Genomic DNA, 27,551 nt, shown 5'->3' with positions numbered 1-27,551 from the left:
CAGCATCTACATGATACCCAAGATGTGCAGCGCTGCAGCAATCTGAGCCATTCTCCCTGCCGCCCAACTCAAAGCCAGCTCACACCTGCTTTTTGCCAGCGGTCCTTCCGACGGGCGGCAGATTGATCTGAGTCCATCATCCCTAAGGAAAATGCTGGATTTTCATCCTCTGGCATGGGCGGGCAGCAGGATGTGACGCCGTTGGAACCTCCGCGACCAATCTCCCGCTGGGCAGAACGTGGACGGCAGATTCCGGAGGAATTGACCAAAAAAACTACATTTCCGGCGGAACCTCGGCGGCTACGGGTGCAACTTCCAGCAAATTTGGCCCCATAGCTTTTATAATTAAGTTAAATAAAATTAGTTTTTAATCCAGCACAACAATTTTCTCTTCTCCTTTCCTCCTCTCCCCACTAAACAACATCCCAAAAATATACTTGTGCCTAGTAATAGGGAACAATCTGACACATTAAATTTTGTACAGGTCCAAATGTTCCATGCTGTCATTAAAAGAAAGTTAAATAGTTATAACAGCAGGTGAACTGAGACTTGACTTGTGATTTTGGTACCAGATCTCCTTGTCTGGAAAGATGCATTTGCTTCACTTTAATTCTGGTTTACTCCACAGGAGAATAATTGAGCAATGACAGCACATTTTTAAAATTTAAATTGCTTTTCTTTCATTTCAACTATACACAAATGAGCATTTGATGCTCCTTCCCACAAACTCCCTGTTGCAAAATAATAAAACATTTTCTATTTTATTTTCAGGTCTCAGACCAACCACAGCTCAGTGCAGCTGAAGCATTCCTGCCGTATGTTCTCACTGCAGAAATAGAACTCGCACTCCTGAGAGGATGCCCTTCTTCAAATAACTGGTATTCTTTATTTCCAATATGTGCTTATTCTTAAATTGGATCTTAACCTGTATTCCGGCCTGATCTTATTTCTTGCTCGCAGTTAATCACAAATTACCTCTGGCTGTGCCCTATTTCTAACACACTCCCAGTTGTTGATTTAATTAGGTTTCTAAATTGAATCTTTTCTAACTCGTTTACTATGGTACCCTCATCAGGATTGGTTAGTTCCGAACTGTCACAAAAATGCGCCTTAACCAGCCTCTCCCTCAGTTGACTGTTGCATTATAGTGCATTCACACACAAGCAGGATATGAGTCCATAGCAGGTGCCCAGACCACACAAAGCTTTTACTAAAGCACAGTAAATGCAGCCCTAATATAAACTGAAAAATTCACTTCCCTTCAAAAAATTCCTCTTTCTATGGTACCTTTCTTTCATAAGGGATTAGGAATCATTTGGATTATTTTCTGGCCAAGTGAGCATATTCTACTGAAAAAAGCGTTATGGGCTTGACCTGCAATGCTATGTTAAGAACAAAAAACTGACTACAGATTTAATATTTTCTTATCTATCCTCCACAGTTCACAATTATTTCTGTGGTCCCTACTTTTGATGATTCTCTTCTAAGAAGAATTGTCATGCGATGATTCACGTCAAGCAAAAGATCTCCATGTCCATTTTCAGAGGTGACACCATTTCTTTTCCATTACCCTAATGAAATTTATTAACCTGGATCTGTGTTTACAAAATTACTTTTCTTTGTTCTGTTTCAGCTCTTTGTACATTGAGTACTGTACGAGAACTTTACCAGAGAAAAAGACGTGCAAATTACAATGTTTTTCTTTATTCAGGAGACACTGAATTACATAATCTGTTTAATTATTTAATTTTTTTTCACAACAGTTAGCTTTAGTTTAAAAAAGACATTCATTTTGGCCAATATTATACAATAGGCAACAGGAATATTTTTAAAGCTCGCAATGATTTATTCAACAAAACAATTAAGCGCTTAAGGCTCCTTGTTATTTTTAATACTGTTTGTTTGGCATTTCTCCATGTCTTTGTAAACTCCTTGAGTATGATTTTATAGAGTGTCCAGCAAAATTTCAATACTTTGATTACCCATCAAATGTACTGTGGTGCTCTGTGTGGCATATGTCACATGAAATGTTCAATGTTAGGGGCAGTTGGAGTTTATCCAACTTCGGGTGCAGATGCTAGACTGTCAAATCTTGCCATGACAATGCAGTCACCTATACTGGTAATATCTTCAGCAGTACCTTTGACAGAATTGGTGGGAAAGAAAGAAATGTTTCTTGTTTCCAGGGAATCCTCTTTAGAAAATTCAAATGACATGTTGTGAAGATTTACATCCACCAGAGCAATCATTTCCCTCTCAGTGTGATATTATGTAGAGCAATGTCACTACCACAATTGGTTATACAGTTACAGTTACATTTGCTCAATGAGAAATTCAACAGAGGTTTCTATTTTAACCTACTTCAAGAATTTGCTTTTCGTGCCTTCCGAGTCCAAAATACAAAAGCTGACTGTTTTAGCAATGCATCAAAATGGGGCTGTCACCATTTCAGCACTTGGCTAAAAAAATTAAACTTAAGAGAAATATAGCAAAGGAAAGTTGCATTTGTTGGTAATTTAGGAGCATAGCAACTTGTGTTTATATAGCACCTTTCATGTGGAGGAACGTAGCAAGGTGCTGCACAGGACCATAAGGAAAAATAATGCTGAGCCAAACTACCAACAGCTTTTAAGGAGAGTTTTAAAGAAAGAAAGGGAGATGGAGAGGCTGAATTAGAGAGTCGGACCGAGCTGGTTGAAGGCGCAGCCACCAAAGATGGGGAGAATGGAGTGGGGAATGCACAAGAAGATGGAGTCAAATCGAGATGAATGGTGAGGTCAGAGATGGGATGAGGGGCATGGCCTTGAGGACAGGAATTTTAAATTTGATGCGTTGAGGTACTGGAACCAATTCAAGTCAGTGAGGATGAACTGAGACAGCATAACTTGTTTTGGATAGAATATGAGCAGCAGAGTTTTCGATGAGCTGAAGTTTATGGAGGGTTAAGGATGGAAGGCTGGCAAGTAGTGCGAGGAGATGAAGGCACATATGGCACAGTTTTAGCACACACCGGCTGGACAGAGGGTGAAGTAGGCTATCTTTTTGACAGAGAGTATATGGGGTCAGGCACAGCCTGGGGTTGAATAGGACACCAAGGTTATGAACAGTCTGGTTAAGTCTGTATCAGTGGCAAGGTAGGGGATGGAGTCGGTGACGAAGGAGTGGAATTTGTGGTGGTGCTTATCTTTACTGCTCTGAACCTCTTTCTTAGCAGTATCACAGAGGAAGTCATCATCATAGGCAGTCCCTCAAAATCACTTCCACTCTAAAAGTGAGTTCTCAGGTGACTCTACAGTCCAATATGTGAATTACAGTCTCTGTCACAGGTGGGACAGACAGTCATTGAAGGAAAGAGTGGGTGGGGAGTCTGGTTTACCGCACGCTCCTTCCACTGCCTGCGCTTGTTTTCTACATGCTCTCAGCGAAGAGACTAGCGATCTCATCCTCAGCATCGAAGCACTGACCACACTTGACCAGCTCTGTTGGGTGGGACCGCATTGTCTGCATGACCAACACAAGACTCCCAAAGCAAGTGCTCTACTCGGAACAGAGGAAGTACAGCAGTTTACACATCAAGGAGGAGAGCAGATGAAGCATACCTGGAGTTAACATGTTTAAACCTAGATATACTGGTTAGTCAGCGACAGGCTGTTTCTGCTGTGACCTCTGTACAATAGACATTAGGAGAAGTTTTACACAGAAATCCAAAACTCCAGACACACACGTTTCTATATGAAAGTGCAATTGTAAACTGTACAATGGAGGGTGTAAATTATGACATCTACTTGTCATGCATGTTCAAATATGACTGATGTCTGTACTGATTAAATGTGGTCACAAGCTCATAATTCCGAAGCATCTTCTCACATATTACTATTATATCTCAATTTAATAATTTAAAGCCCTAAAACATTTGGAGACAATAAAATGCTCCCGCATTCCTATATATTGGAGAGCTGGAGTTGTTTTGTGCCTTGTACACCTCAATATCCTTGTTACGGCACAGGAGTGCAAGTTGTAAGCCATGATTAGCATAGCACCAATGGAAGCGGGTTGCAGCACTAACAACTGGACACTGACTACACTTTATCTGTAACTGGTTACATGCAAGTGTTAGTTTTACAAACAAAAGAACAATAAACAAAATTGCCATAGCATGTATAAAAATGCTATTGAAAATACATTTACAGAAACTGGGACAGATGCACTTCTGTTGGTGATAGGACATTCAAAAATACCAGACCAAGTGCTGTATATATTACCAGAAGTAATGGATATTAGTTATCTTCAGTTAAGGAAAACTACTATCACTTCCTTGAGGCCACAATTTACCTCCATTATTTTATGCAAGATTTTTGTTTTTGCCTCGTGTCCATCCATGAAAAATGGTTGTGACTTGGAACAATCCCAAGGTGAGCTGTTTGTTCACTCACCTGGGAAGTCTATTGGTAATAAAAGAAAAATGGATGAAGTACAAGAGATGAGATGCACAAGGCAGCAGACAGGATGTATGAAGTGTGTTATTTTACAACAATATAGAATTAATAAACAACCTTTATGAATTCAATCTTATTCTGTCGGCTGATCTATATTTGATCATGAAATAGCCATCAGACTATGCCAGAAGAAAATGACAAAACTGTCACAAAATTGATCAAATTTGCAACACTGCAACTGAAATTTGTAAAATAGCATCTGGAACAATGACTTCGACATTGGTATCTGGTATTTCCAAATATCAAATTCAGCCATTAGCAACTGGGCTGGGTGTGGAAAACTGGCACTAGCATTTGGGAACAGTATTGATACTTTGATCCTGGGGAGCCACTATTGGATTATTTACTCTTTAGATAGCAATTTTAATGGTTTGAATTGTGCTCCTTTTTTGGGGAGATAAGGCCTCATCCGTATTGCCTGATACTTTAGTTATCGGTTGAAGACAACAATAATGAACTATCCCACATACATTGTATCTTCAGAAGAATAGTTTTCTTCTGCACTTTTCAGTAAAGATCTATTGTCTCTTCTGGTAATGTATCAAGTAAAAGCAAATGGTCTTCACAATTTAGAAAAAATATGTAAAATAAGCTGTAAAGTTAGTCCTTTTATAACATTGGCTTGGTTGATGCAAAATATGCAAAATGGTTTCTAGCTCCATCCAAATCTTTAGTCTTCATTGAAGTTGGGGTTAAAAACGGTGGTGGTTGCCTTCTGAAACAGTGGATTATCAGCCTGATGGAGACACACCAAAATAGGAAAACAGTTAATTTCTGAAAATAAAAACAGAAAATGCTAGAAAAATAGAGTTAACATTTCAGGTCAATGACCTTTCATCAGAATTTCTGAACCAATTTTTGAAAATGTTACTTTCTGAAGATTACATAGAATATACAGCACAGAAGCAGGCCATTTGGCCCAACCAGTCCATGCCGGTGTTTAGGCTCCATTCAATGGCTATTGTCAGCATTGAAGCACTGACCACACTCGATCAGCTCCGCTGGGCAGAACACATAGTCCGCATGCCAGACACTAGATTCCCAAGGCAAGTGCTCTACTTGGAGTTCCTTCACGGCAAACGAGCCAAAGGTGGGCAGCGGAAACGCTGTCTCCCTGATAAAGTGCAACAGCCCCACTGACACCTGGGAGTCCCTGGCCCAAGACCGCCCTAAGTGGAGGAATTGCATCCGAGAGGACGCAGAAATCAAGCGCAGGCGGCGGAAAGAGCGTGCGGCAAACTAGTCTTACCCACCCCTCCCCTCAACAACTATCTGTCCCACCTGTGACAGAGTCTGTGGCTCTCGTATTGGACTGTTCAGCCACCAAAGAACTCACTTCAGGAGTGGAAGCAAGTCTTCCTCGATTCCGAGGGACTGCCGATGATGATGATGATTGTCAGACCCAGTAATATAGGGCCCAAGTTTCCACACGAAAAAAAACGGGCGCCCCTCCGAGCTGGGCGCCCGTTTTTCGCGCCTAAAACGGCGCCTAAAAAAAACCTCACAATTCTCGAGCGCTTTGCAGCTCCTTGTTTGCCTGGCGCGGCGCCCAGGGGGGCGGAGCCTACACTCGCGCCGATTTTGTAAGTGGGAGGGGGCGGGTACTATTTAAATTAGTTTTTTCCTGCCGGCAATGCTGCGCGTGCGCGTTGGAGCGTTCACGCACGCACAGTGTGAAAAAAACATTGGCACTCGGCCATTTTTGTAGTTCTTTGTAGCTGTTTAGTTTTTGAACATTTTTTAATAAAAGTACATTGCCATCAGCACAGAGGCTTCTTGTAGCAGTGAGAAGGGTGCAGGAAGCCTCAGAAAGTTGAGCCAGCCGTTTCCCGACGACCTCCCCCTTTTGCCGTCGGGAAATGGCTCCTCAATTTTTGAGGCTTCCTGCAGCCTTCTCTCTTTCCCCCCCCCCCCCCTCGCGTTCGGTCGGCTCCTCCCCCCCCCCACCCCCGCGTTCGGTCGGCTCTCTCCCTCCCGCGTTCGGTCGGCTCCCCCCCCCAGCCGCGTTCGGTCGGCTCCCCCCCCCCCCCGCGTTCGGTCGGCTCCCCCCTCCCCCCGCGTTCGGTCGGCTCCCCCCCCCCCGCGTTCGGTCGGCTCCCCCCCCCCCCGCGTTCGGTCGGCTCTCTCTCTCCCGCATTCGGTCGGCTCCCCCCAACCCCCCGCGTTCGGTCGGCTCCCCCCACCCCCCACCCCCGCGTTCGGTCGGCTCCCCCCCCCCGCGTTCGGTCGGCTCCCCCCCCCCCCGCGTTCGGTCGGCTCCCCCTCCCCCGCGTTTGGTCGGCTCCCCCCCCCCCCCCGCATTCGGTCGGCTCCCCCCCCCCCCGCGTTCGGTCGGCTCCCCCCCCCCCCGCGTTCGGTCGGCTCCCCCCCCCCCTTGCGTTCGGTCGGCTCCCCCCACCCCCCACCCCTGCGTTCGGTCGGCTCCCCCCCCCCCCCGCGTTCGGTCGGCTCCCCCCCCCCCCCCCGCGTTCGGTCGGCTCCCCCCACCCCCCACCCCCGCGTTCGGTCGGCTCCCCCCCCCCCCCGCGTTCGGTCGGCTCCCCCCACCCCCCCCCCCGCGTTCGGTCGGCTCCCCCCACCCCCCCCCCGCGTTCGGTCGGCTCCCCCCCCCCCGCGTTCGGTCGGCTCCCCCCCCCCCGCGTTTGGTCGGCTCCCCCCCCGCGTTTGGTCGGCTCCCCCCCCCCCCCCCGCGTTCGGTAATGGCTGCCTCGTTTTGTGACGCTTGCTGCAGCATTCTTCCTGGCTGAAGCACTTTCACACAGGTAGGAAGATGGTTTATTTAATCTTTTCTTTGCTTATAAATGTTTATTCAGGTTGGATTTATTTGTATAATAATTGTATAAGTATAAATAAGGATTTATTGTAGAATTTAATGAGTTCCCCTCCCCCCCCCCACCTCGTTCTGGACGCCTGATTTGTAACCTGCGCCTGATTTTTTAATGTGTAGAACAGGTTTTTTCAGTTCTACAAAAATCTTCACTTGCTCCATTCTAAGTTAGTTTGGAGTACATTTTCACTGTGGAAACTTTGAAATCAGGCGTCAGTGGCCGGACACGCCCCCTTTTGAAGAAAAAATTCTGTTCCAAAGTGGAACTGTTCTAACTGACTAGAACTGCAGAAAGAAAAATGTGGAGAATTGCGATTTCTAAGATAGTCCGTTCTCCACCAGTTGCTCCTAAAAATCAGGTGCAAATCATGTGGAAACTTGGGCCCATAATGTGAGAAACCAAGACAAAGCTACCCCAGTAATTTCATCTGACACCATTTAATCCTGTCTCGATTGAATCAATAAGGATGAGCGGTATGGAGAAGTTCCAGGCTTCTCCTTCTAGATACCTTGACTAGTGGAAGTACTGTTTCTATCTTCTTTGTCTCATCACTTCATAATTTTAAACATTAAATACCAAATCACCCTAATCTTTTCTCAAAGATTGGGGCTGTTTCATTAGAAGTCTTTCTTTGTATACATATTTCCTCATACCAAGTGAATCTGCAATGTACCCTTTATATTGCCCCAAATTCTTCCCATAGTGTAGTGCCCAAAACTGCACCGACTACTCCAACTGTAGTCTCATTAAGATTTTGTATAGATTCACCATTCCATTTCAACTTTTATATGTTATACTTCGTCATCAAACCCAAAGCGTGTACTGCTTCACATTATAGAATGAATAAATTATTCTGTTGAGATTTGGCACTGCTCTATAATCAAGGACATTGAGGTTAGGCAGTTATTAGACTGAAACCGACTTGGAAGGGCGAATTTAACACTACCTGCCTGAGGAAACCAGAAAGGTGGGCAGTTAATATTGTCCAGGTCATTTAGCAATGATGTCATTGGGACACACCTGAAATTATTACCAGAATGGAAAGCGGCAATGAGTTTCCCACCAGACTAACCCAGCAAGAAAGACCAAAAGAGGCCCAAAAATGTTTTACATTTCTTTTTACTTTCCTGTGGAGCCAGGAGGAGCAGGAGTGCTCTTCCAGGCCCCGCAAGGAAAGCAAAGGCCTCTCATGCCGTAATCTGCCCCACCCTTCCCCCTCCAGCTGACACGTCAGTTACCTGCTGTTGGTAGTCTATCTCCGGGCCATTAGGTTTGAAGTAGTTAGGGAAAAGGACAAGGAAAATTCAAATGTGAAAATACTCAACGAGCTCATTTTAGTGAGTTGAAAAGGAACCTGACCCAAGTGGATTGGAATCAAAGATTGGCAGATAAAACAGTAAATGAGCAATGGGAAGTCTTCAAAGAGGAGATAGTTCGGGTACAGTCTGGACACATTCCACGAGGAGGAAAGGAAGTCATCCAAAGCTCGAGCTCCCTTAATGACTCAAGATGTAGAGATTAAAATGCAACACAGAAAGGAGGCCTATGATACATGTCAGGTTCATAATTTAGTAGAGAACCAAGCTGAATACAAAGAGTACAGAGGAGAACTGTAAAAGACAATAATAGGGGCAAAGAGAGTGTGAGACTAGATGAGCGTGTAACAAAAAAGGGAACCCAAAAGTCTTTTATAAACATATAAATAGTAAAAGTGTCGTCAAAGGAAGAGTGGGGCCAATTAGGGGAAAAAAAGATCGTCTTGTGGAGGTCAAGGGCATGGCTGAGGTACAAAATTAGTACTTTGTCTGCACTAAAGAAGGGGATGCTGCCAATGTAGCAGTAAAGGAGGAGATGGCAGAGAAATTGATTGGAATGAAAATAAAAAGGAGGTACTTAAAAGGTTGCCATTACTCAAAGTCGAAAATTCTACTGGTCCAGATGGGATGCATCCGAGGTTGCTGAAGAAAGTAAAGGTGGAAATTGCGGAGACGCTAGCCATAACCTAGCAAACCTCTTTCGATATTTTTATAAAACAGGAGATGTATAAACCTGGCAACTACAGGTTAGTCAGCCTAATGTGAGACAATAATCCAGGACAAAATTAATCGGAAGTTGGAAAAATATGTGCTAATAAATTCACAGATTTGTTAAAGGCAAATCATGTTTCACTAACTTGATTGAGTCCTTTGACGAAGTAACGGAGAGGGTTGATGAGGTTGGTGTGGTTGGTTGTTTTTGGATTGGGACTTTCAAAACGCATTTGACAAAGTACCACAAAATAGACTTATTAGCAAACTTGAAGTACGTGGGATTAAAGAGGCAGTGCGTGTATGGATTTGAAATTGGCTACAGGACAGATTTTGAGACTGGAGGGATGTGTACGGTGTTGGGACCACTGCTCTTTTTGAAGTATATATAAAAAATGGAGTTGGGTATCCAGGGCATAATTTCAAAATTTGTAGATGACATGAAACTCAGAAATGTAGTGAACAATGAAGATGATAATAATAGATTTCAGGAGGACATTGAAAGGCTGGTGAAATGGGCAGTCACATGCCAGGTGAAATTTAACACACTTCAGTACAAAAGCAATAAAGTTAATCATTTATAAAACACTGGTTAGGTCCCAGCTGGAGTATTGTGGTCAATTCTGGGCACCACACTTTAGGAAGGATGTCAGGCCTTGGTGAGAGTACAGAGGTGGGTCACTAGAATGATACTAGTGATCGTGACCATCTTTAAAAGAGGGGACAAGTCCGACTGCGGCAACTACAGAGGAATCTCCCTGCTATCAGCCACTGGGAAAGTCGTCGCTAGAGTCCTTCTCAACCGTCTTCTCCCCGTGGCTGAGGAGCTCCTCCCGGAGTCGCAGTGCGGATTTCGTCCCCTCCGGGGCACGATTTTTGCAGCGTGACAGCTGCAGGAAAAATGCAGGGAACAGTGCCAGCCCTTATACATGGCCTTCTTCTACCTTACAAAGGCCTTTGACACTGTCAACCGCGGAGGGTCTATGGAGCGTCCTCCTCCGTTTTGGATGCCCCCAAAGTTTTGTCACCATCCTCCGCCTGCTCCACGACGACATGCAGGCCGTGATCCTTACCAACGGATCCATCACAGGCCCAATCCACGTCTGGACCGGGGTCAAGCAGGGCTGCGTCATCGCCCCAACCCTCTTCTCAATCTTCCTTGCTGCCATGCGCCACCTGACAAACTCCCTGCTGGAGTGGAACTAAATTACAGAACCAGTGGGAAGCTGTTCAACCTTCGCCGTCTCCAGGCCAGGTCCAAGACCACTCCAACCTCTGTTGTCGAGCTACAGTACGCAGATGACGCCTGCATCTGTGCACACACAGAGGCTGAACTCCAGGACATGGTCGACGTATTTACCGAGGCGTATGAAAGCAAGGGCCTTACGCTAAACATCAGTAAGACAAAAGTCCTCCACCAGCCTGTTCTCACCGCACAGCACTGCCCCCCCAGACATCAAGATCCACGGCGCGGCCCTGGACACCATGGACCACTTCCCTTATCTCGGGAGCCTCCTATCAACAAGAGCAGGCATTGACGAGATTTAACACTGCCTCCAGTGCGCCAGTTCAGCCTTCGGCCGCCTGAGGAAAAGAGTGTTTGAAGACCAGGCCCTCAAAACTGTCACCAAGCTCATGGTCTACAGGGCCATAGTAATACCCGCCCTCCTGAATGGCTCAGAGACATGGGCCAGTAGATACCTCAAGTCGCTGGAGAAATACCACCAACGATGACTCTGCAAGATCCCACAAATCCCCTGGGGAGGACAGACGCATCAACATTAGCGTCCGCATCCAGGCCAACATCCCCAGCATTGAAGCACTGACCACACTTGATCAGCTCTGCTGGGCAGGCCACATAGTTTGCATGCCAGACACGAGACTCCCAAAGCAAGCGCTCTACTCGGAAATTGTCCACGGCAAACGAGCCAAAGGTGGGCAGAGGAAACATTACAAGGACACCCTCAAGGCCTCTCAGATAAAGTGCGACATCCCCACTGACACTGGGGAGTCCCTGGCCAAACCAGGTTCCCCGCCCACCTTTCCCTTCAACCACTGTCTGTCCCACCTATGACAGGGACTGTGGTTCTTGAATTGGACTGTACAGCCACCTAAGAACTCATGCTAAGAGTGGAAGCAAGTCTTCCTCGATTCCGAGGGACTGCCTATGATAATGATGACCAGGGATGGAGAGACTGGAGAAACTGGGGCTGTTCTCCTTTGAGCAGATAAGGTTAAGAGAATATTTAATACTGATGCTCAAAATCATAAGGGTTTTGATAGAGTAAATAAGGAGAAACTGTTTCCAGTGGCAGGAGGATCTGTACTCAGAGGACACGGATTTAAGGTGATTGGCAAAAGAAGCAGAGCCGACATGACACAGTGAGTTGTGATGATCTGGAATGCATTGCCCGAGAGGGGGCTGGATGCAGATTCAATAGTAACTTCAAAAGCGAATTAGATATATACTTTTAGGGGAAAAATATGCAGTGCTATTAGGAAAAGAGTAGGGCAGTGGGACTAGTTGGAGAACTCTTTCAAGGAGCAAGCACAACTGGCTGAACGGCCTCCTTCTGTGCTGTAGCATTCTATGATTTCCTGGTGCTACCTACCCGAGTGGGTGGAAATTCAGTCAATTTAAATACCCAGGCCTCATTTTTAACTCACGCTGTTGCTCATCAGCCCAACATTGGCCTGGAGTTAAAATTGAGGCCATGAACCCTTACTCACCCTATAAAAGGAATGAAAGTTTGGAATTTTTGGCAGAACAATGTGGCAGCTTTTGTAGGAACAGGAGTAGACCATTCAGCCCCTCGAGCCTGTTCTGCCATTCAGTGGCTTATCTGTTTGTTAACTCCATCCACCCGCCTTGGCTCCCTATCCTTTTAAACCCTTGTCTAGCAAAAATCTATCAATCTCAGATTTAAAATCATTAACTGAGCTAGCATCTATTCATTTGTGGGAGAGAGTTCCATGCTTCTAGCACCCTTCATGTGAAGAAGTGTTTCCAAACTTCTCCCCTGAATGGCCTGGTTCTGGTTTTATTGTGTCTCCTTGTCCTAGACTCCCCCACCAGCTGAAAAGGTTTCTCTCAACTGCCCGATCAATTTATTTCAAAATCCCAAAACCTCGATCAAATCTCCCCTCAACCTTCTATATTCCAGGGAATGCAAGCCTAGTTTATGTAATCTCTCCTTATAATGTAACCCTTGGAGCCTGGTAACATTCTGGTAAATCTGTACTGCACTCCTTCCAAGGCCAATATATCCTTTCTAAGGTGTAGTGCCAGAACTGTACACAGTATTCAGATGTGGTCTAACCAGGGCTTTGTGGAGCTGTAGCAAAACTTTCTCCTCTTTATACTCTAGCCCTCTAGTTATAAAGGCTAACATTCCATTCGCTTTTTTGATTTTTTTTTTAACCTGACTACTACATTTTAGTGGACTGTGTATATGGACCCCTAAATCTCTTTGGTCCTCCACCATTTGTAGCTTTTCACTATTTAAAAAATACTTGGATCTGTCCTTTTTCAGTCCAAAATGGATGACCTCACACTTGCCTGTGATGAAATCCATATGTCACAGCTTCACTTACTCAATCTATTAATTTTATGCTGCCCTCTACACTAGTTACTATACCACCAATCTTTGTGTCATCAGCAAACTTCGATATATGGCTGTCAATTGTGTTATCCAAGTCATTAATAAATAAATATAGTGAAACGTTGGGGCCCAGATTCTTGTGAGACACCACGAGTCACTTCTTTCCAATTCGAGTACATACCAATTATCCCTGCTCTCTGTCTTCTACAGCCTAACCAGGTCAATAATTTGCCTTCAATTCCATGAGCTTTAATTTTAGCTAACAGTCTCTTATGTGGAACCTTATTGAATGCCTCTGGAAGTCAATATAAACAATATCCATAGACATTACCCTGTCTACTACTTTAGTTACTTTCTCAAAAAAAGTAATTTTGTTTGTTAATTATGAAACATCCAAAATTCTTACAGGGCTTGACAGGGTAGACGCAGGGAGGATGTTTCCCCTGGCTGGGGAGCCTAGAACCAGGGGTCACAGTCTCAGAATATGGGGGTTAGTCATTTAAGACTGAGAGGAGGAGAAATTTCTTCATTCAGAGGGTGGTGATTCTTTGGAATTCTCTACCCCAGAGGGCTGTGGGGGCTCAGTCGTTGAGTATATTCAAGACAGAGATCGATAGATTTTTGGATACAAAGAGAATCAAGGGATATGGGGATGGTGCAGGAAAGTAGAGTTAAGGTAGATCAGCCATGATCTTATTGAATGGTAGAGCAGGCTCGAGGGACCGAATGGCCTGCTCCTATTTCTTATGTTGTTATGCATGACCTTCCGATTACAAATTCTTGTTGACTCCCTCTAATCAGCTCGAATTTATCTAAGTGCTCAGTCACTCTATCCTTAATTATAGATTTGAATAACTTCCCCACAACAGATCTTGGACCAACAAGTCTATAATTTCTCTGTTTCTTTCACACGCCTTTCATAGTCGATTAAAAACTTACACCTGCATGCACTTCTTGTCAACACTTTCCATTATAAATTCCTAAATAAACATTTTTCCTGGAAATTGCCCATGTAAAGTTGTCTGGCTGTAAATTACAATATTTTGTCTCTCTCCACACCACTTCTCCCTGTGAAAGTGTTACAGCACCACCACTGGAAGGAGGATGCAGTTACAGCTTGATACGTTTACACAGGCATTTTCCATTATAAATATGCATTGAGGAATTAATGTGAAAGCAACATTGGACAGGATGGCGGAATCAAAGCTAGGGCCCCAAGGAGAAGCAGATATTGGCCGTTGCTACCACATTGGAACAGGAGCCACAGCCAGCAAGGTGAGAGGTATGCCACTGTGGCTGCCTTGGCTCTATAGTAGCACCTTTGCCTGTGAGTCAGAAGGTTGTGGGTTCATGTCCCACCCTAGAGATTTCAGCACATAATCTAGATTGATACTCAAATGCAGTACTGAGGGAGTGCTGCACTGTCTTTCTGATGAGACGTTAAACCAAGGACCCATCTGCCCTCTCAGGTGGACATTAAAAAAAAATCCCATGGCACTATTTCAAAGAAGAACAGGGGAGTTCTCCCTGGTGCCCTGTCAATATTGATCGCTCAACCAAAATCACTAAAAGACTGATTATCTGGTCAGTATCACTATGCTGTTTGTGTGACCTTGCTGTGCGCAAATTGTCTGCCGCATTTCCTACATTACTACAGTGACTACACTTAAAAAGTACATCATTGGCTGTAAATCACTTTGGGATAACGAGGTCTTTCTTTTATTGGGCAAGCAGAGCCAGCTGTAGTGTATTTATTTATATTTGTAATCTGTTTGGAGAAAATAAATTAAAAGTACGACAAAATAATTAACATTTTAAAAAGATTCAAAACGTACATGGCTGTTTACCTGGAAAAAATGGCTGCCAGAAAGCAGTATGAGAAAACAAATATTGTTGCACAGACCTTGCAACTGCTTGTAGACTCAAAACAGTTGTTCTAATGTATTATTAATAGGAAGATCCAATTAAAAAATGTAATACCCATTGCAGAAAAAGGGTTGCATACAAACATAGCACATAACACTGACATATCAAGAAAGACTGGATCAACTGGGCTTGTATTCACTGGAGTTCAGAAGAATGAGAGGGATCTCATAGAAACGTTTAAAATTCTGACGGGACTGGACAGGTTAGATGCAGGAAGAATGTTCCCAATGTTGGGGAAGTCCAGAACCAGGGGTCACAGTCTAAGGATAAGGGGTAAGCCATTTAGGACCGAGATGAGGAGAAACTTCTTCACCCAGAGAGTGGTGAACCTGTGGAATTCTCTACCACAGAAAGTAGTTGAGGCCAATTCACTAAATATATTCAAAAAGGAGATAGATGTAGTCCTTACTACTAGGGGGATCAAGGGGTATGGCGAGAAAGCAGGAATGGGGTACTGAAGTTGCATCTTCAGCCATGAACTCATTGAATGGCGGTGCAGGCTCGAAGGGCCGAATGGCCTACTCCTGCACCTATTTTCTATGTTTCTATAGTTGTGGACACATTTAACGTGCAGAAGTCCCTCGGCACTTTTTACAGAGGAGTGTTTCAATGAGAAGACATGACTCACACACCAAATTTTAATAACGTACAGCTTTATGAAGTGCAACTAAACATTCCTACGTACGTCATTCCACTTTGCTTTTGCTTTCTCCTTTTCAAATCTTTTGTATTCCCTTCTGTCATACAGTTCCGTCACCAGCTTCCAGATCAGGAGAATCAGCAGTCCAATCAGCAGCACACCAACCACTCCACCAATAACAATAGCAATGACATTTGTAGGCTCAGGACATTCTGAAACATAAGGTCACAGAGAAGAGTTTAATCTTTGGATGGTTCTTGTACATATGTCAATGGAATCTATGATTGATCACAGTTCTAGCCGAGTGCAGTTCCTTCATCACCTCATGACCATACTGGTGAGAAGTGAACATCTCAACTGCTCTATTACTAGAGCTATTTTCTTTAACTTTTTTTTGTACTTGGCTGATGTCACCGTAGGTTTGGTATCTGGCTGTAATTATACCACTGTGTGATGTGAAATACTTTTTATTTTGGTGCCTGTGTACTTGTCAACTTGAGGAGTAATGGTGCTGCACCATTAAGTTAGCTCAAGCACAGTGTAGCACTCCGCAATATCCTGACAATCTTAATCTGAGAAATGCACAGGCATCCACCAACATGACATTTCTAACATGCAGTGTGCCCATATGTTTCAAAGTATTTTCACTTACACTACAGATATTGTGACAACATCATCTCCATAGCATTAACTGTTAAATAACAGTTGCAGCAAATTCCAAAACTAAAGGAGCTGTGGAGAAAGATAGAAAGTAAAGATAAAAAGAGAGAACAATGACAAAGATGATGAGAGAAAAATAGAAAATGTTAATAGTTTTAGCACTGCAAAATACAGTGTTGATTCTATTTTCAAATTGATACAGGTGGAGATTTGCAGACAATCTTATGAAGTTGGGGAAAGCTTGGGTTTATCCTGGTGTACTAAAAACACATGCAAAAAATGTTGCCTGCTGGTCTTCTACTACCAGTGTTATTTTTTGATTGAAATATATCCTAAGAATTTTTAAGAGCATGAAAAGTGCATTAGGCTCGATAAGCCCTAGATAATTTGATAAAAAAACAAATTTAATTACTCATCAATGGTTGAACCTCAGCCTTCTAAATGTCTAGCATTCCAATCTCTTGTTATCATGTCTATCACATCAATCTACAGACTTATTCACTGAGATACTGGAGATCAAAATTCTCTTGTGCCCCAGTGAAATATTATACGTTGGTTTAAAAAATACAAAACTGGCATCTTTTAATGCTAGATTAAGCACATCTATATATTTGTGCCTCTATTGTAGTTTGCTTATACAAAGAAAGACATTTATACAAACCTGTTTTCTTCCTGATAGTCACATGATACTGTGAAACTCCATCTAACTCCTTCATCAAAAAATTCATCCAGCAGTTCTTGGAGTCCTTTTCTTTACAGGTGTTCTGCTCTGTTAGTTCGTCCACTACAGTGTGTTTTATATTCTGACAGGATTCAGTGCAGTTTTTCTGGTATGGACCACTTGAAAATCCAAGACATTCAATACAATGCCTGTTTTAAATAAGATGAGAAATACAAAGGTCACAAACTGCATTCTAAATGTTGTACCACCTATTCCTCCATTACAATCTAAACTAGGTCACTGATGTGAAAGAATAGTGTGCCTGCTATCTACCCCATAAAGTATTTTAAATACTCAAACCTATTGGTCTTTTGAGCTTCCTTACATTTCCTCTATCTTAAAGGGGATAAAATATGGTCACGAAAGTGGAAGTAGACATATGCATGTAAAACTCACTTACAAATGGGTTTAAAATGGAGAACAGCTAAAAAGCAAAGCTTGCTGGTAAATGCATTGAACTCTAGCACAGACTGATGGTACTGACTGGTAGTTTTGACTAGAGCTCTTGGGAGAGGGATAAGGAGGCACCGCCCTGAGAAACAAGGTTAATCAACACATCATGAAGAACTGAGGCAAAGTTGACACCACTGAAAAACACATTCCGGATTGGAGATGAGCAGGTGGGGGGGACCACTCAGGGCCAATCTGAGATGGGGCAACAAATCAATGTAACTTCGCTGATATCAGTAGGCCAACAGGTGGTTTTGTAGGAGGGTTGCACACCTTGGAAACTGTATTACAATAGATGTAAAACCTTCGGTCTTAGAAGGTTCATCTGTGAACACTTGCCCTGCATGCTTGAATAAAGACTGGTTTCGTCTGAGTGATTCAGTGGTTGAATTATGGGCAGGGATACGGGTGGGTGTCGATTCCTTTTATCAGGGAGTCCACGTTCAAGAGAAGTCTTCTTTTTACCCCAACATTTGGCGCTGCAAGCAGGGTACAGACACTCCGACCCAGATGAAGTGGCAAGCTATTGCAGTGAGTATTACTACTTGCAGAGCTATCGCATTGATGGGGAAGGAGGTAATCTGTATAAAAGAACTAAGTTATAGCGAACCACGAAAGGATGGCAACCGAGGTAGGATAGGTGTATGTCCTGAAGCGTGACGGATGACACGGTAATAACAGGGAGAAGCCTGTATTGATTGTGCGCGGTGCAAACAGGAGGAATACAACCTAAAGGGGTGGTGGTTGCCGACCCCAGGATCTTTAGGAAAAACTGGCTAGTGGGATGGAATGAAGACCAGGGGAGTCTCTGACATATGGACCAGAAGGGTCCCGGGTATAAATGCTAGCAGGAAAGGAGAAAAATAAAATTGACACTGAAGGTGCCGAGGAATCAGATAATAGAGGCAATCAGTATTGTTAGTCTGGCCGGACGTTAGACGGGTCCAAGGGCTTGGAAACAGTACGTGGAATCTGGTAGAAGGGTAGACGTACCCAGACGAGAAATAGCATGCAAGAATAAGTTGCTGAAAATTAAAACCGTCACAAAAGCTTCAGCTTTTGTGCCGAGGCCGAGGAAGAGAAAGATAAGCTGTGTTGAATGAAAAGTTGGTGTGAATGTCTGTCTTTAAATGAAAGAGTTTATGTTGAATTTTTCTTGACTGTGGAATATTTGAGGTGGGAGTTAATGAATTTTTCATTTGTCTGAAAGCGATCTTTTAAAAGAGAAATGATTGTCTGGATGTCTGGTTTAGCTCCTCCACTTTTCGGACATGAAATGTATTACATATGTAAACTTGTATTTACTCTGTACAGCCACTAGAGGGCTCATCCCCTGGAGTCCCAAGGAATCCCATAATTCCTTGGGAGCACAGGTATTTAAGGAGGCCTCACAGGTTGGAGGGGCACTCTGGAGACCTGCAATAAAAGACTAAGGTCACACTTTACTTTGCGCTCGCAGTGTTCAGTCCGACTCTTTCTCCATACATAACAACTGGCGACGAGATACAGATAAGCGAACCCAAAGATGCAGAGAACAGTGGGCATTCTGGAGAAATTCTCGGAGGGAGATGATTGGGAAACTTTTCTGCAGCGACTCGACCAATACTTCATGGCCAACGAACTAGATGGGGAAGAGAACGCTGCCAAACGAAGGGCGATCCTGCTCAGCGTCTGTGGGGCACCAACGTATGGCCTCATGAAGAATCTGCTCACTCCAGCGAAACCCACAGAGAAATCATACGATGATTTGTGCACACTGGTCCGAGAGCATTTGAACCCAAAGGAAAGCGTTCTGATGGCGAGGTACCGGTTCTACACCTACAAAAGGTCTGAAGGTCAGGAAGTGACAAATTATGTCGCCGAGCTAAGACGCCTTGCAGGTCATTGCGAATTTGAAGGACATTTGGAGCACTCGCTCAGAGACTTTTTCGTACTGGGCATTGGCCACGAAACCATACTTCGCAAACTTTTGACTGTAGAGACCCCAACCTTGAGTAAGGCCATAGCGATAGCCCAGGCGTTCATTGCCACCAGTGACAATACTAAGCAAATCTCTCAGCACACAAGTGCTGCTACAAGTACTGTGAACAAAGTGATGTTGTTTTCGAATCACAACGTACAGGGCAGGTCACACATGCCTGCAGCTGCATGTCCACAGATGGCTCAAAGTCCACCATCAAGGGTGATGAATGCAAGGCCATTAACACCTTGTTGGCGCTGCGGGGGTGATCATTGTTTCCATTCATGCCGATTCAAAGGGTATGTTTGCAAGGGCTGTGGAACAATGGGACACCTCCAACGTATGTGCAAATGAGCTACTAATCCTGTTAAACCTGCAAACCACCACGTTGCAGAGGAGGACAGATCCACAGAGGATCATGACGAACCAGAGCCTCAGACCGAGGAGGCAGAGGTACATGGGGTGCACACATTCACCACGAATTGTGCCACGATAATGCTGAATGTTTAACTAAATGGACTCCCGGTGTCAATGGAGCTGGACACGGGCGCGAGCCAGTCTATCATGGGCAAAAAGACTTTTGAAAGACTGTGGAGCAACAAGGCCTCAATCCAATTCGTACGAAACTAAGAACTTACACGAAAGAACTGATTCCCGTAATCGGCAGTGCTACCTTAAAGGTCTCTTACGATGGAACGATGCACAAACTACCACTCTTGGTGGTACCGGGCGATGGTCCCACGCTGCTCGGCAGGAGCTGGCTGGGAAAGATACGCTGGAACTGGGATGACGTCCGAGCGCTATCGCCCGCTGACGACACTTCGTGTGCCCAGGCCTTAAACAAGTTCCCTTCGCTGTTCGACCCAGGCATTGGGAAATTCCAAGGAGCAAAAGTGAAGATCCACCATCACAAGGCGAGAGCAGTACCGTACATGATGAGAGAAAGGGTAGAGATCGAGCTAGACCGGATGCAACGAGAGGGCATCATTTCACCGATCAAGTTCAACGAGTGGGCCAGCCCGATCGTTCCTGTCCTCAAGGGAGATGGCACCGTCAGAATCTGTGGCGATTACAAAGTAACTATCAATCAGTTCTCCCTGCAGGACCAATACCCACTACCAAAGGCCGACGACCTCTTTGCAATGCTGGCGGGAGGAAAGATATTCACGAAGCTGGATCTGACTTCAGCCTACATGACGCAGGAACTGGAGGAATCATCGAAGGGCCTCACCTGCATCAACACGCACAAAGGTCTTTTTATTTATAACAGATGCCCGTTTGGAATTCGATCAGTGGCGGCGATATTCCAGAGAAACATGGAAAGCTTACTGAAGTCAATCCTGGACACCGTGGTCTTCCAGGACGACATCTTGGCCACATGTGGGAACACAGCTGAGCATCTGCAGAACCTGGGGCTCAGGTTAAAATGCTCGAAGTGCATTTTCCTGGCGCCTGAAGTGGAGTTTTCGGGAAGGAGGATTGCGGCGGACTGCTTCAGGCCCACCAACGCGAAGATGGAGGCAATCGAGAACGCACCGAGGCCACAGAACATGACGGAGCTGTGGTCGTTTCTGGGACTCCTGAACTACTTTGGTAACTTCTTACCGGATCTCAGCACACTATTAGAACCACTGTATGTCTTACTACGAAAAGGGAACGAATGGGTTTGGGGCAAAAGCCAAGAAAATGCCTTTGTAAAAGCGAGAAAATTATTATGCTCAAACAAATTGCTTGTGTTGTACGATCCATATAAGTTTTTGGTACCAGCATGTGATGCGTCGTCATATGACGTTGGGTGTGTATTGCAGCAAGCTAATGATTTCGGGAAACTGCAACTGGTTGCTTATGCATTTAGGAGTCTGTCTGAGGCTGAGAGAGCCTACAGCATGATTGAAAAAGAAGCATGTGTCTATGGGGTAAAGAAAATGCATCAATACCTGTTTGGGCTAAAATTCGAATGGAAACTGACCATAAGCCACTCATATTTCTTTCCGAGAGTAAAGGGATAAATACCAACACATCGGCCCGCATCCAGAGATGGGAGCTCACGTTGTCCGCATACAACTATGCCATCCGCCACAGGCCATGCACAGAAAACTGCACCGATGCTCTCAGTAGACTGCCATTGTCCACCACGGGTTGGAAATGGCACAGCCCGCAGATCTAGCCATGGTTATGGAAGCATTTGAGAGTGAGCAATCACCCGTCACTGCCCGGCAGATGAAAACCTGGACGAGCCAGGACCCCTTATTGTCTCTAGTCAAAAGCTGTCTGCTTCACAGGAGCTGGTCCAGTGTCCCAGTGGAAATGCAGGAAGAAATTAAGCTGTTCCAGCGGTGCAAAGGTGAAATGTCTATACAGGCAGACTGCCTTCTGTGGGGCAATCGTGTCGTGCTTCCCAAGAAGGGCGGAGACAGCTTCATCTCTACAGTACCCACCCGGGCATCATAACGATGAGTGCGATAGCCAGATCCCACGTGTGGTGGCCCGGTATCGATGCAGACTTAGAGTCCTGCGTTCACAGATGTAATACATGCTCGCAGTTAAGCAATGTACTCAGGGAGGTGCCACGAAGTTTATGGTCTTGGTCCTCCAAACCGTGGTCTAGGGTACACATCGACTATGCAGGTCCGTTCTTGGGTAAAATGTTCCTTGTGGTTGTAGATGTGTACTCCAAGTGGATTGAATGTGAGACAATGTCGGCTAGCACGTCCGCTGCCACTACTGAAAGGCTGTGGGTCATGTTTGCCACACATGGCCTACCCGATGTCCTGGTGAGCGACAACGGGCCATGTTTTACCAGTGCTGAGTTCAAAGAATTCATGACCCGTAACGGGATCAAACATGCCACATCTGCCCCGTTTAAACTAGCGTCCAATGGTCAGGCAGAGCGAGCAGTGCAAACCATCAAGGAAGACTTGAAGAGGGTAACTGAAGGCTCACTGCAGACTCACCTATCCCGAGTCCTGCTTAGCTACTGCACGAGACCCCACTCGCTCACTGGGATCCCACCTGCTGAACTGCTCATGAAAAGAGCATTTAAGACAAGGCTCTCGTTAGTTCACCCTGATCTACATGTAGAGAGCAGGCGGCTTCAACAAAGTACATACCATGATAGCGCCAATGTGTCACGCGAGATTGAAATCAATGATCCTGTATTTGTATTGAATTATGGACAAGGTCCCAAGTGGCTTCCCGGCACTATCGTGGCCAAAGAGGGGAGCAGGGTGTTTCGGGTCAAACTTTCAAAGGACTCATTCACGGGAAACACTTGGAACTAATCAAACTCAGATTCACGGACTACCCTGAGCAACCCACCTTGGACCCTACCTTTTTTGATCCCCCAACATACACACCAGTGACAACCGGCACCACGGTTGACCACGAAGCAGAACCCATCATCCACAGTAGCCCAGCAGGACCCAACACACCAGGAAGTCCAGCATGACCAGCTGCACAGCAGCCCAGTGAGGGCCCAACAAATAATTCAACAACACCAGCTTTCACACCGATACGATCAACCAGGGCAAGAAGGGCTCCAGATCGACTCACATTGTAAACAGTTGCACTATTGACTTTGGGGGGTGGGGGGAAGTGTTGTTATATGTGGACTTGTATATACTCTGTACAGCCACCAGAGGGCTCATCCCCTGGAGTCCCAAGGGATCCCATAATCCCTTGGGAGCATACGTATTTAAGAAGGCCTCACAGATTGGAGAGGCACTCTGGAGACCTGCAATAAAAGACTAAGGTCACACTTTACTTTGAGCTCACAGTGTTCAGTCTGACTCTTTCTCCATTTATAACAAAATGCACAAAGGATGGATCTGTTTAGCAAACAATAAAACTTCAACCTTGAAAGTTACAGTTGCTAAAAGAAAAACAAATTCAACGTTTTAATTGGAGTACAAAAAAAATGCCGTTTGTCGTATGTAGTTTAAATTAACAATTTCTGAGTTACAAGCCTTTTGTGTAAAATGTTTGTTAAATACAAAAACTGATTCAGTATTTTTACAGTTCATTGGAAAGGCATCTGAAGAAAGGAGAAAATGGAAACTGATGTAACTTACTGCATGCTATTTTATTTTATTTTGTCTACTCTGTGTTGTGTTTAGTTAATAACATATTGGCTATGAAAAGGACATTGGTTTAATTGGATTATTGAGGGTAATTCTAAAATTCTAAAGGGGCAAAATGTGTTAAAAAGACAAGCCTGAAGGCTCTGTGCCTCAATGCGAGGAGTATTCGGAATAAGGTGGACGAATTAACTGCGCAGATAGCAGTTAATGGATGTGATGTAATTGGGACTACGGAGATATGGCTCCAGGGTGACCAAGGCTGGGAACTCAACATCCAGGGGTATTCAACATTCAGGAAGGATAGACAGAAAGGAAAAGGAGGTGGGGTGGCGTTGCTGGTTAAAGAGGAAATTTATGCAATAGTAAGGAAGGACATTAGCTTGGATGAAGTGGAATCGGTATGGGTGGAGCTACAGAATACCAAAGGGCAGAAAACGCTAGTGGGAGTTGTACACAGACCACCAAACAGTAGAAGTGAGGTTAGGGACAGCATCAAACAAGAAACAAGCGTGCAATAAAGGTACAGCAGTTATCATGTGCGACTTTAATCTACATATTGATTAGGCTAACCAAACTGGTAGCAATGCGGTGGAGGAGGATTTCCTGGAGTGTATTAGGGATGGTTTTCTAGACCAATATGTCGAGGAACCAACCTGAGAACTGGCCATCCTAGACTGGGTGATGTGTAATGAGAAGGGACTAATTAGCAATCTTCTTGTGCGAGGCCCCTTGGGGAAAAGTGACTATAATATGGTAGAATTCTTTATTAAGATGGAGAGTGACACAGTTAATTCAGAGACTAGGATCCTGAACTTAAGGAAAGGTAACTTTGATGGTATGAGACGTGAATTGGTTAGAATAGACTGGCGAGTGATACTTAAAGGGTTGACGGTGGATAGGCAATGGCAAACATTCAAAGATAACATGGATGAACTTCAACAATTGTACATCCCTGTCTGGAGTAAAAATAAAACGGGGAAGGTGGCTCAACTGTGGCTAACAAGGGAAATTAAGCACAGTGTTAAATCCAAGGAAGAGGCATATAAATTGGCCAGAAAAAGCAGCAAACTTGAGGACCGGGAGAATTTTATAATACAGCAGAGGAGGATAAAGGGTTTAATTAGGAGCGGGAAAATAGAGTATGAGAGGAAGCTCGCTGGGAACATAAAAACTGACTGTAAAAGCTTCTATAGATATGTGAAGAGAAAAAGATTAGTGAAGACAAATGTAGGTCCCTTGCAGTTAGATTCAGGTGAATTTATAATAGGGAACAAAGAAATGGCAGACCAGTTACACAAATACTTTGGTTCTGTCTTCACGAAGGAAGGCACAAATAACCTTCAGGAAATACTAGGGGACCGAGGGTTTAGTGAGAAGGAAGAACTGAAGGAAATCCTTATTAGGAGGGAAATTGTGTTTGGGAAATTGATGAAATTGAAGGCCGATAAATCCCCAGGGCCTGATAGTCTGCATCCCAGAGTACTTAAGGAAGTGGCCCTAGAAATAGTGGATGCATTGGTGATCATTTTCCAACAGTCTATCGACTCTGGATCAGTTCCTATGGACTGGAGGGTAGCTAATGTAACACCACTTTTTAAGAAAGGAGGGAGAGAGAAAACCGGTAATTATAGATTGGTTAGCCTGAGATCAGTAGTCGGGTAAATGTTGGAATCAATTATGAAAGATGAAATAGCAGCGCATTTGGAAAGCAGTGACGGGATCGGTCCAAGTCAGTATGGATTTATGAAAGGGAAATCCTGCTTGACAAATCTTCTAGCGTTTTTTGAGGATGTAACTGGTAGAGTGGACAAGGGAGAACCAGTGGATGTGGTGTATTTGGACTTTCAAAAGGCTTTTGACAAGGTCCCACACAAGAGATTGGTGTGCAAAATTATTGGCGGTAATGTACTGACATGGATAGAGAACTGGTTGGCAGACAGGAAGCAGAGATTTGGGATAAACGGGTCCTTTTCAGAATGACAGGCAGTGACTATTGGGGTGCCGCAGGGCTCAGTGCTGGGACCCCAGCTATTTACAATATACATCAATGATTTAGATGAAGGAATTGAGTGTAATATCTCCAAGTTTGGAGATGACGCTAAGCTGGGTGGTGGTGTGAGCTGTGAGGAGGATGCTAAGAGGCTGCAGGGTGACTTGGACAGGTTAGGTGAGTGGGCAAACACATGGCAGATGCAGTATAAATGTGAGGTTATCCACTTTGGTGGCAAAAACACAAAGGCAGAATATTATCTGAATGGCGGCAGATTAGGAAAAGGGGAGGTGCAACAAGACCTGGGTGTCATGGTACATCAGTCATTGAAAGTTGGCATGCAGGTACAGCAGGCGGTGAAGAAGGCAAATGGTATGTTGGCCTTCATAGCTAGAGGATTTGAGTATAGGAGCAGGGAGGTCTTACTGCAGTTGTACAGGACCTTAGTGAGGCCTCACCTGGAATATTGTGTTCAGTTCTGGTCTCCTAATCTGAGGAAGGACGTTCTTGCTTTTGAGGGAGTGCAGCGAAGGTTCACCAGATTGATTCCCGAGATGGCAGGACTGACATATGAGGAGAGATTGGATCAACTGGGCCTGTATTCACTGGAGTTTAGAGGGATGAGAGGGAATCTCATAGGAATATATAACATTCTGACAGGACTGGACAGGTTAGATGCAGGAAGAATGTTCCCGATGTTGGGGAAGTCGAGAACCAGGGGACATAGTCTAAGGATAAGGGATAAGCCATTTAGGACTGAGATGAGGAGAAACTTCTTCACTCAGAGAGTTGTTAACCTGTGGAATTCCCTACTGCAGAGAGTTGTTGATGCCAGTTCATTGGATATATTCAAGATGTAGTTAGATATGGCCCTTCTGGCTAAAGGGATCAAGGGGTATGGAGAGAAAGCAGGAAAGGGGTACTGAGGGAATGATCAGCCATGATCTTATTGAATGGTGGTGCAGCTCGAAGGGCCGAATGGCCTACTCCTGCACCTATTTTCTATGTTTTTATGTTTCTATGTAATTAACCAATGAAAACCAGACTTTCATTGTGGCCACGGTGAAGTTCTGGTTTTGTTTCAAAGTGTGAATATTGGAAAAAGATAAAAGACTTTCTATGTTGATAATTACGGGAAAGTTTCTACTTCAGTAAAGGAGATTTAAATTTCGGGTTTGAAAACCTTTTTATAATCGGGAAAAGTTTAAAAAAAAAGAATTAGGCAAAGTCACGTAATGACGTCATGTCTTCTTACAAACCTTCAAAGGAGTTAACCCTTTCCACTGACAGCTGTTTTATTTAGTTCACCAAACAACTTTAGCATCGCTGCTTGAAATTTAAAAAAATACTGGACATTATTCATTTGGGTTTCTTAATTGGAAGTGAACTTGCCAGAAGGAAAATAAATAAATTGTAACGGTTATAAAGAATATAGAAAGAGTGAAGTAACATATCCAGGATACATCATAACACGAGGGAAAAGACAAATGCCCAAGGACAGAAAGGAGGCTATTAGATCAATGCCAAAGCCAGGGTCCGTGAAAGGACTCAGGCAGGTACTCGGGCTATTCAACTCCTGCCGAAATTTATCCCCGAATATGCCGAGATGGCGCAACCTATACAGGACCTGGTCAAAGGGGGGAAACCCTCCCAAGAGCCAGTGGACAGGGGCCCTGATCAGGAAACGGCATTTGTAAAGTTATAACAAGCTCTCACAAGTGCTCAAGCCCTGGGATTACCCGACCAGAATAGGCCCTTCCACATCTATACGTACCACAGTAAAGATCATTATAACGCGGTAGTGACTCAATTGCTTAACACAGGAAGGCTAAAAACGATATCCAACGCGCGAAGGGCTAGGTGTGAACTAATGCTCTTACCCCGCAACGGGACGGTAACAATTACGGAGGGAGAGGAGCATGAGTGTAGCCGACAGGAGAAGACGAGGAAAGTAGTCAGGCTAGTGAAATCCCGCTTGAGGAGGCAGACATGGATCTATACATAGATGGGTTCTGGCGCTATATCAACGGGACACCACGGATGGGATGGGCAGTGGTAGATAGCAGCGGACAGGTTAGAAGGGAAGGACAGCTAGAATGGGGCCTATCGGCTCAAGTGGCTGAATTGGTGGCTCTCAGCGAGGCTCTGAGGATGGCTAAGGGAAAAAGAGTA

At 44.6% G+C, this 27,551-nt stretch overlaps 1 protein-coding gene across 4 annotated transcripts in view; it reads right to left on the bottom strand.

Moving 5' to 3' along the window:
* Window positions 1–1,684: 1,684 nt before the first annotated feature.
* Window positions 1,685–27,551, bottom strand: part of itgb2 (integrin, beta 2) — a 180,235-nt gene continuing 154,368 nt past the window's right edge. For all 4 annotated transcript variants that reach the window (XM_070876123.1, XM_070876125.1, XM_070876124.1 and 1 more), the window contains 3 exons: window positions 16,841–17,049; window positions 15,565–15,731; window positions 1,685–5,232 (listed from right to left, as the gene is read on the bottom strand). In XM_070876123.1, the coding sequence (XP_070732224.1) occupies window positions 5,167–5,232; window positions 15,565–15,731; window positions 16,841–17,049 (442 nt within the window). In that variant the 3' untranslated portion in view covers window positions 1,685–5,166. The remainder of the gene's footprint in view (window positions 5,233–15,564; window positions 15,732–16,840; window positions 17,050–27,551) is intronic.

This window comes from Pristiophorus japonicus, chromosome 3, assembly GCF_044704955.1.
Source record: "Pristiophorus japonicus isolate sPriJap1 chromosome 3, sPriJap1.hap1, whole genome shotgun sequence".
Taxonomy (NCBI): Eukaryota; Metazoa; Chordata; class Chondrichthyes; family Pristiophoridae; genus Pristiophorus; species Pristiophorus japonicus.
This window is presented reverse-complemented; position numbering and strand designations above follow the sequence as displayed.